Source organism: Notolabrus celidotus, chromosome 19 (genome assembly GCF_009762535.1).
Source record: "Notolabrus celidotus isolate fNotCel1 chromosome 19, fNotCel1.pri, whole genome shotgun sequence".
In the NCBI taxonomy this organism is placed as follows: Eukaryota; Metazoa; Chordata; class Actinopteri; order Labriformes; family Labridae; genus Notolabrus; species Notolabrus celidotus.
Genome location: NC_048290.1, coordinates 1,169,592 through 1,179,299, shown reverse-complemented (window position 1 = coordinate 1,179,299; position 9,708 = coordinate 1,169,592). Strand labels below are relative to the sequence as shown.

Sequence of the window (9,708 nt, the reverse complement as noted above, 5' to 3'; positions counted from 1 at the left end):
TAAATACCAGAAAAAATTAATTACATTAAATTAAATCAGATGAAATGAACTCATGAAATAAAATACGATTAGATAAATACCAGAAAAATGAAATAAAGTAAAATTAAATTAAATTGAAAACAATAAAATTAAATAATATTAAATTATCTAACAAAATAAGATCAGATAAATTCCAGAAAAATTAAATTAAATGAAATTAAATCAGATAAATACTAGAAAAATAAATGGAATATAAAATTAAATAAATAAATTAGAATCATCAATAAAATAAGATCAGATAAATTCCAGAAAAATAAATTAAGTTAAATTAAATTAAATTAAAATTAATTAAATAAAAACATCAATAATAAGAGCTGATAATTACCAGAAAAATAAAAGAAGATAAAATAGAAGAAAATAAAATAAAATATAATGAAATGAAATAAAATAAATAAGGTTACAACAATAGTTATAACTTATAATAATAATAGGGCTTATAATAAATTACTCCAAGTTAACACTCATATTAAAAAGGTAGGTTTTATTTATACAGTTCATGGTTTAACTCCACGTTTCATTCTATCAACACACATAACTCCTACAGTCCCTGAAGGCAGCAGGCTGCTTCATAACACCTCATCTGAAAACCTCACCTGAACTCTGAGGCAGGTTACAGAGAGAGGAAGGAGACATGGCTGCACTGTTTAAAGCACGGAGAGGTGAGTACACCTGGATACACCTGTCTTTAATGAGGGAGTTATTGTTTCATAGGAGAGAGAGCTGTTTGAGTTTGTTAGCTGTGTTAGCTAAAGTTAGATTCACACACAGTCAAACACAGTTAGCTTAGCCTGATACGTAACCACTACATAACTCACTCATATGAGGCTGACTGATATAATACCTTATATTAAAATCATGAATTCAGATTAAAACATAAATGATTGTTAGCTTTAGAGGCTAACAGAACTTATATATAACTAAATCTGATAGTTAGCTTGTGTTTGACAGTTAGCTCCTCAGCTAGCTTGGTAAGGTGACATGTTAGCCGGTTAGCTTCAAACAATAACTCTTTAATTAATTCATTTTTTAAAGAGGACAGTTAAAGTAAAGTTTCATATGTTAATTATAGACTCTGTTTGTTTGTGTGGAGAGTTTAAGATGTTGTGAAAGTGACACGAAGGTGACTGATAGTGAAGCTAACCTTTCACCTAAATAACAGGAAGCTAACAGGGAGCTAGTGATGCCTTCACGGTCTACAGTAAATCAGAGACGCAAAAACAGCAGCTAAACAATAAAGAGAACTGTGAAGGAAAGTGATGGAAAAATACATTATAAGATATTATCTTTGATTACCTGTTTTTTGTAACAGTGTAATAATAAATAATTGTTAGTTGTTTAAAGTTTTCTGCAAAATGTATTTAAAGTATCAAAGGTTAAAGTTGTTTGCTTGCCGAATTTGAAGTGTTTGACATCATATAAAACTTTTTTTAAATTATAATATTCAATAAATCAGCTGTGGCTATTTATTTTCCTAATCTAAACAGAAATAATTATAGTAAAAAAATATATATAAATTACAAATAAAGGCAAATAAGTAAATAAATTACAAAATAAAATGAATTGAAATGAAATGAAATGTATTGTAATAATACAAGGTAAAATTAAAAATATAATACAATTTAAAAAAGTTCAAATTTTGACTCGAATCTCAGAAAAATCAGGTAAAAGAAAATAAGTTGTATTAAAAATATATAATATAAAAAAGTAAGAATTCTGAACTTAATCTTAGAAAAATAAGATTTAATAAGATTGAATATAAATGTAATAAGATAAAATAAACTGAACTGAAATAAAATTAAATGTATTGAAATTAGATAAGATTAAATGAAACATGTAATGTAATGAAAAAATGCAGAATTGTTTTACTTTAATATCAGAAAAATCAGATAAACTAAAATGAACAAAATAAAATAAGTTTTATTAAAAATATATAATATGATACAAAGTCAGATTTCTGAACTCAATCTCAGAAAAATAATGTTTAGTAAAATATAACAAAGAAATAATAAAACAAGATTAAATAAAATTAATTATTGCTTTAATTTCCAATTTAAAAAAATTACACTTGTAAAACGTTTTTGCTTGCCTGGCCTTAATCCTCTTCCATAGATAATTCTCAGAGAACATATGATATTTGAATTAGTCAATGAACTGTTCACTTGTTATTATAATCAGAAAATAGAGCCTGATGAGAGAAATGTTATCGCACAGTGAGATGTGGTCATCTCTCCTCTCTCTACCTGAACCAAACATTTAAATCTTTCTTACATCCTGAGGAACAGACTTCCTGTCAGCGTGTCTCTGCAGCTCCACATTAATCCCTCCGTCCTCTCCTCCCTCAGCTCTGGGTTTGTGTGTCAGTGGATGTCGGAGCTTCTCTCAGCTGGCGGAGTTACCGGACACTCACCAGCTCCTCAGGCAGACCTGCAGAGACTTCGCCGACAGAGAGCTGACCCCCATCGCTGCTCAACTAGACCGGGATCATTCTTTCCCGGCCCAACAGGTACACACACACAAAGAGACGAATAATGATGCTTCCACAAACTAAAATCACTGACTGCTGCTTTAACATCTGAAACACATCATCGTTCTCCTGCAGGTTCAGGAGCTGGGGGCGATGGGCGTGATGGCCATGGAGGTCCCAGAGGAGCTGGGTGGAGCAGGGATGGACTATCTGGCGTACAGTCTGGCGATGGAGGAGATCAGCAGAGGCTGTGCCAGTACAGGATGTGTGGTGTCCGTGAACAATGTGAGTCCCGTTCCTTCAGGATGGATCCAGGTCTACATAAGTCCAGTGTGACTTTCTAACTGTGTGAATGTGTTTGTTTGTTCTGGTCTCAGTCGCTCTACATCGGGCCCATCCTGAAGTTCGGTTCAGAAGAGCAGAAGGTGGAGTGGATCACACCGTTCACCACGGGAGAGAAGGTGGGCTGCTTCGCCCTCAGCGAGCCAGGTGACTGTGATACCTCACACACTCACATGCTCTAATATTCTAATTAAAGTGCTTTAGTCAGTTCTGAGCTTATAAATAATCTTAAAGCTGATGTTTTTATTTGCTTTTGTTGCAAAAATATTCAGATATCAGGTTTTATTTCAGTTTGACTCTCAAACCAAGTCAAAACCTCCTCACTAGAGCTTTAATGGCAGGTGGCAACCAGCTTTATGGTGCAATACTGCCCCCTGCTGTGCTGGAGTTTGAACTACATACTGCTGCAAGCTTACTGCATCACAGGAAACACATCCTTCAAATTACAGCCAGGACTTTTATTAAGGCAGACACTGCGACAGCCCTGTCTGATTTACCTTGTGACTGTAACACCTGACCTAACCATTGTGGATGTTTCCTCCAGGTAACGGCAGTGACGCAGGTGCAGCCTCCACGACAGCCCGTCAGGACGGAGACGAGTGGATCCTGAATGGAACCAAAGCCTGGATCACAAACAGCTGGGACGCCTCGGCCACCGTCGTGTTCGCCACTACAGACAAGAAGCTCAAACACAAGGTGAGACGGAGCGGATCGTACCTGTTATTAATCAGAGAGAGGAGTGATGTCACTGTTGGTGCTGAATCCTCTGTCCTCTCTTCCTGCAGGGTATCAGCGCCTTCCTGGTCCCGATGCCCAGCCCGGGTCTCTCTCTGGGGAAGAAGGAGGACAAGCTGGGCATCAGAGCGACATCCACGGCTAACATCATCCTGGAGGACTGCAGGGTGCCGCTGGGAAACATGCTGGGTCCACGAGGGGCTGGATTCAAGATCGCCATGGTATTCAAAACACTGTCTAACTCAGTGTTTTACACTTGTTTACACCTGAGACTCTCATGAAGTCTTAGTGTTTGTTTACACCTGAGACTCATGAAGCCTTAGTATGTTTGTTTGTTTACACCTGAGACTCATGAAGCCTTAGTATGTTTGTTTGTTTACACCTGATACTCATGAAGTCTTAGTATGTTTGTTTGTTTACACCTGAGACTCATGAAGCCTTAGTATGTTTGTTTGTTTACACCTGATACTCATGAAGTCTTAGTATGTTTGTTTGTTTACACCTGAGACTCATGAAGTCTTAGTATGTTTGTTTGTTTACACCTGATACTCATGAAGTCTTAGTATGTTTGTTTGTTTACATCTGAGACTCATGAAGTCTTAGTGTGTTTGTTTACACCTGAGACTCATGAAGTCTTAGTATGTTTGTTTGTTTACATCTGAGACTTTCATGAAGTCTTAGTACGTTTGTTTGTTTACACCTGAGACTTTCATGAAGTCTTAGTACGTTTGTTTGTTTACACCTGATACTCATGAAGTCTTAGTATGTTTGTTTGTTTACATCTGAGACTCATGAAGTCTTAGTATGTTTGTTTGTTTACACCTGATACTCATGAAGTCTTAGTACGTTTGTTTGTTTACACCTGATACTCATGAAGTCTTAGTACGTTTGTTTGTTTACACCTGATACTCATGAAGTCTTAGTATGTTTGTTTGTTTACACCTGAGACTCTCATGAAGTCTTAGTATGTTTGTTTGAATAACCGCCCAGCTGCATGTGAGCTCAGACTTTCAGGATATTGTTGTTTATTTTTTGTAAGTTGTTTATTTCTCCTCCTCACGCAGCAAACCCTGGACAGTGGGAGGATCGGCATCGCGGGTCAGGCTCTCGGTATCGCTCAGGCCTCTCTGGACTGTGCCGCGGACTACGCACACAAACGCACCGCGTTCGGAGCGCCCATCGGGAAGATGCAGGCGGTGCAGGTAACATCACGCCTGATTGGTCCACAAGAGAACTACAACTACTGCTATTAAATATTTAAAGAGTTAGTAACAACATGTTTATTCACTAATCAAGTGTTTTTTCCCTCCTTCAGTTCAAACTGGCCGACATGAATATGGCGATAGAGAGCGCTCGTCTCCTCACCTGGAAGGCTGCTCTTCTCAAGGATGCAAACAAACCCTTCACCAAGGTAGACCGTCCCCTCTGATCCACTGACAGTACATTTTCTACAGTGTGACATACACTTACAGAAAGATGTGTACGATTATTATTAGACCTTTATTTTACCAGGTAAAATGTTTGAGAACCAGTTCTCATTTACAAACATGACCTGACAGATAAAGTATTACATGCGTCTTGTTCACTTGTTTTTTTAAAAAAAAAAAGGTTATAAACCAATTTAAAGATAATATATATCTGTATTTATTTTTTTAAAGATTCAAACCTGTGGTTGTCTTCCTAGTGAAGTCAGGAGTTAGGACCCTACAGAAATGTTCCAGGTCTGACCTTTTTTCAGGATTCTGACTTAAATCACAAAATTCAGTTTGAAAAGTCAAAATCTGAGAAAAGGTTAAAAAAGGTCAGACCTCTGAATAAAACAAAATGAAGTAGTCCTCATGGATTTGGACACTGAAGGGAATCTTTTTTGTGAATAGGTCCCTTTATTTATCTCAGAACTCTGACTTTGATCTCAGAATACTAAATTAAATCCAGGAATTACAACTTTTTTTTCCAGAATTCTAAGAAAAATAGACGAAATTCTGAGATCAAAGTTAGAATTCTGAGATTAAAGTTAGAATTCTGAGATTAAAGTTAGAGTCCTGAGATCAAAGTTAGAATTCTGAGATCAAATTTAGAATCCTAAGATCAAAGTTAGAATTCTGAGATCAAAGTTAGAATTCTGAGATCAAAGTTAGAATTCTGAGATCAAAGTTAGAATTCTGAGATCAAAGACAGAATTCTGAGATCAAAGTTAGAATTCTGAGATCAAAGCCAGAATTCTGTGATCAAAGCCAGAATCCTGAGATCAAAGTTAGAATTCTGAGATCAAAGTTAGAATTCTAAGATCAAAGTTAGAATCCTGAGATCAAAGACAGAATCCTGAGATCAAAGTTAGTATCCTGAGATCAAAGTTAGAATTCTAAGATCAAAGTTAGAATTCTGAGATCAAAGTTAGAATCCTAAGATCAAAGTTAGAATCCTGAGATCAAAGTTAGAATTCTAAGATCAAAGTTAGAATTCTGAGATCAAAGTTAGAATTCTAAGATCAAAGTTAGAATTCTGAGATCAAAGTTAGAATTCTGAGATCAAAGTTAGAATCCTAAGATCAAAGTTAGAATCCTGAGATCAAAGTTAGAATTCTAAGGTCAAAGTTAGAATTCTGAGATCAAAGTTAGAATCCTGAGATCAAAGTTAGAATTCTAAGATCAAAGTTAGAATCCTAAGATCAAAGTTAGAATTCTAAGATCAAAGTTGGAATCCTGAGATCAAAGTTAGAATTCTGAGATCAAAGTTAGAATCCTGAGATCAAAGTTAGAATCCTGAGATCAAAGTTAGAATTCTGAGATCAAAGTTAGAATCCTAAGATCAAAGTTAGAATTCTGAGATCAAAGTTAGAATCCTGAGATCAAAGTTAGAATCCTGAGATCAAAGTTAGAATTCTGAGATCAAAGTTAGAATCCTGAGATCAAAGTTAGAATTCTGAGATCAAAGTTAGAATTCTGAGATCAAAGTTAGAATCCTGAGATCAAAGTTAGAATCCTGAGATCAAAGTTAGAATCCTGAGATCAAAGTTAGAATCCTGAGATCAAAGTTAGAATCCTGAGATCAAAGTTAGAATCCTGAGATCAAAGTTAGAATTCCAAGTATTGGAATATTGAGATTAGAATCATAACTCTAACTTGTTCCTCTGATTTTGAGAGAAAAACAGAATCCTAACTTTAAAAAAGGAAGAAATTTGAGATAAAAGTCAAAATGTTAAAAATTTTTTCTGAGAACTCTTGAGATTATAGGATAAACTACAACAGAAGATGTTATTTGAAAATGGTTGGCATCATGAACTCAGGCTGAATGCTTCATCATTCAGTCAGTTTAACCTTTAAATCTAATTTCCATGTAACAGCTGTGTGTTTGTTTGATGAGGGGACATTTAAATCCTGACTGAACTCCATTAACCCTCCTGTGTTTCCTGCAGGAGGCCGCCATGGCTAAACTGTCAGCGTCTGAAGCCGCCACGTTCTGCGCCCATCAGGTAAGAAACCAAAAGTTTAATACTCTCAGTTTGGACTCCACATGGAGTAACAAACAGGATGTAACCACGGTAACAACATTTTGACTTCATCTGCACTTTAAATCAGGCGATCCAGGTTCTGGGTGGGATGGGTTACGTGTCGGACATGCCCGCCGAGAGGCACTACCGCGACGCTCGCATCACTGAGATCTACGAGGGCACCAGTGAGATCCAGAGACTGGTGATCGCCGGCCAGTTACTGAAGGAGTACCAACCATAGACCAGCTGCTGCAGTGCCTTCACTACAACACGGACAAATAATCACAGGAGGGGAATCAGATAAGTCGACCCGGGGAGACCGCATTCATCAAGATTTAAAGGAGACGTGGGATCGGGAGCAGCTTTTATTCTTTCAGAGACCACGATACAGAACTTTGACTTTCAGATGATTCAACACGTCCATTACCTCCGTTATCTCGTGTCTCAGAGGAAATCAAGAGCTGTGTTTCAGTTTAAAGGGTCAGTCCACCTTTTTTTTAAAGGACATCTTCTCTTTGTGGTGTCGACCTGTGCCTGGGGAGTCCGTCTGTCTCTTTCTCTCAGAGCGTCAAACCGTCTACAATCACACATTGCCATCCTTGTGTTCTGTCTTTACTGTACTGAATGTAATTAAATTAATAACTGACATTTTAACAGAGAAATGAAAATCTACAGCAACTCTTTCTTCAGTTTCCAGGGATAAGAAGCCACACTAACGTCCGAAGTGTGCAGGAAAACATTTACCTGTTCAGTGATTTATTCACAGAATGTTCTTGTTTTTAAAATTCAGTTAAACTCACGCTCCAGGCTGAACTTTAAAGGTGCTAAATGTCCAGTTTGTGCAGAAAAATGTGATTTAAAAACAATATCACATATCAGAGATCTAAGCTTCCTGCCTTTAAAAAGCTTCATATCTGTGTTCCTGAGCCGATATTCAGAGCAAAGCTGATTAATAAGATGTGTCATAGCTGCATCATCTTTGCATCGTGTTGTTTCAGCCTCATGTTGTTTAATATAATCTCTAATTAATATAACAGAGGGATACACATGGATCATGAGCCATTAACAGTGTCCTAATGAAGCTCTGCTGTCATCATGCCTTAGTACCTTCACATTGATCCTCCTACAGCGTATCATCAGTTTGATTTCACGATGCGTCACAACGTTGAATCGTCTTTTTTTTCTCCAAAATTTGTGACTTTCATCTCAGAATTATTCATTTTATGAAAGAATCCTGAGAAACAAGTCCAGAGTCTGAAGTTAATCTTGGAATCCATTTTTTTTTTCTAGAATTCTGAGATCTTAAAGTGCATTTCGACCTTTTTAGTTCCGGGGGTCTTTTAGCCCCCAGAACTACTTTCCCCTGAACTAAAAGGTTCCTGGTCCCCCACTGTTGTCTGAAGTCCCGGGTAGATTGTGCAAATCAGGCCAGTGACGTATAGAGGAGAAAAAAAGTAATTAAATAATATTTTGAAATCTTAATAAAAACTAAACTAGTTTGCATTCCCAGGAACTCCCTCTGTGTTTCAACAGCTGTGTAAACTCCACAAACACTGACACGTTCAGCTGAAGGTCTCCAGTTTACAGGGTCACTTTTAAAAGCGGAACACCGGGAGGAGAGACGCATTCACGGTGGGCTGAGAGAAGACTACTGTTACAAGCTGCTAAATCAAGAGAATCACAGCTTCTTCTTTTGAAAAGTACACACACATACAAACAAGATAGAACAAATAAAAACTAATGAAAGAAGGAGAAATCAAGTGAATCACAGATGGAAAGAACAATGACTACGAATGTTTTTTTGAAAAATTTGAAACAAATTTTTTTTGAAAAAAAATAATTTGCAACAAAAAATTTTGAATTTTTTTTGACAAAAAAAAACGTTTGAAAAAAAAATTTCACAAGAAAAATTTTGAAAAAAAACCAATATGAAAAATAAAAATTGACAAAAAAAAATTTGAAAAAGAATTTTTGAAAAAAAAATTTAAAAAAAAAAATTTGAAAAAAAAATTTTACAAGAAAAAATTTTACAAGAAAAAATTGAAAAAAAGTTGACCCGGAGCCTGTCAAAAAATTTTTTTTCTCAAATTTGAAATTGTGCTCCAAAAGCAGAAAAAAATTGAAAAAAAGTGAAAATGTTGAGCCTGCTGTTAAAAACATGTAAAAAGCAAAGAATGAATCAACACGTGAGAGGAGATAAGCGCGAGTAGCAAAGACGTTTCAACACGGCTTTAAAATCCTTTTTAACTCAAAAAGCCGTGATTGCAGAGATCGGCCGGTGTTTTGGTTTAAACAGCGACCCTGTTAACTGGAGACTCTCAGCCGGATGCATCCCTCATAAACGTTGACAAAAAATTGACAAAAAAAAAAATTGAAAAAAAAAAATTGAAAAAAAATTTGACAACAAATTTTTTGACAAAAAAAATGTGACAACAAATTTTTTGACAAAAAAAATTTTGACAAAAAAAAATTTGAAAAAAAAAAAAATTGACAAAAAAGTTGATCCAGAGCCTGTCGAAAAAATTAATTTTCCTCGAATTTGAAATTTTTCTCCAAAAGCAGAAAAACCTGCCAGGCCTGCTGTTATAAACATGTAAAAAGCAAAGAATGAATCAACACGTGAGAGGAGATAAGCGCG

At 36.0% G+C, this 9,708-nt stretch overlaps 1 protein-coding gene across 1 annotated transcript; it reads left to right on the top strand.

The window, feature by feature from the left end:
• The first annotated feature begins 578 nt into the window (after positions 1-578).
• On the top strand, positions 579-7,738 carry acads (acyl-CoA dehydrogenase short chain). Its single transcript, XM_034710310.1, has 10 exons — positions 579-698; positions 2,382-2,542; positions 2,639-2,788; positions 2,881-2,992; positions 3,390-3,541; positions 3,631-3,801; positions 4,645-4,782; positions 4,896-4,991; positions 6,996-7,052; positions 7,159-7,738. Exons 1-10 carry the CDS (start codon positions 671-673, stop codon positions 7,309-7,311), a joined length of 1,218 nt encoding a protein of 405 aa, XP_034566201.1. The 5' UTR covers positions 579-670; the 3' UTR covers positions 7,312-7,738.
• The last annotated feature ends 1,970 nt before the right edge of the window (positions 7,739-9,708 follow it).

Coding starts and splice junctions, on each gene's coding strand:
- acads (XM_034710310.1), top strand. CDS start 671: ATGGCTGCACTGTTTAAAGCACGGAGAG. Junction 3,542..3,630: donor ACAAGAAGCTCAAACACAAG/GTGAGACGGAGC, acceptor CTCTTCCTGCAG/GGTATCAGCGCCTTCCTGGT. Junction 7,053..7,158: donor CCACGTTCTGCGCCCATCAG/GTAAGAAACCAA, acceptor ACTTTAAATCAG/GCGATCCAGGTTCTGGGTGG.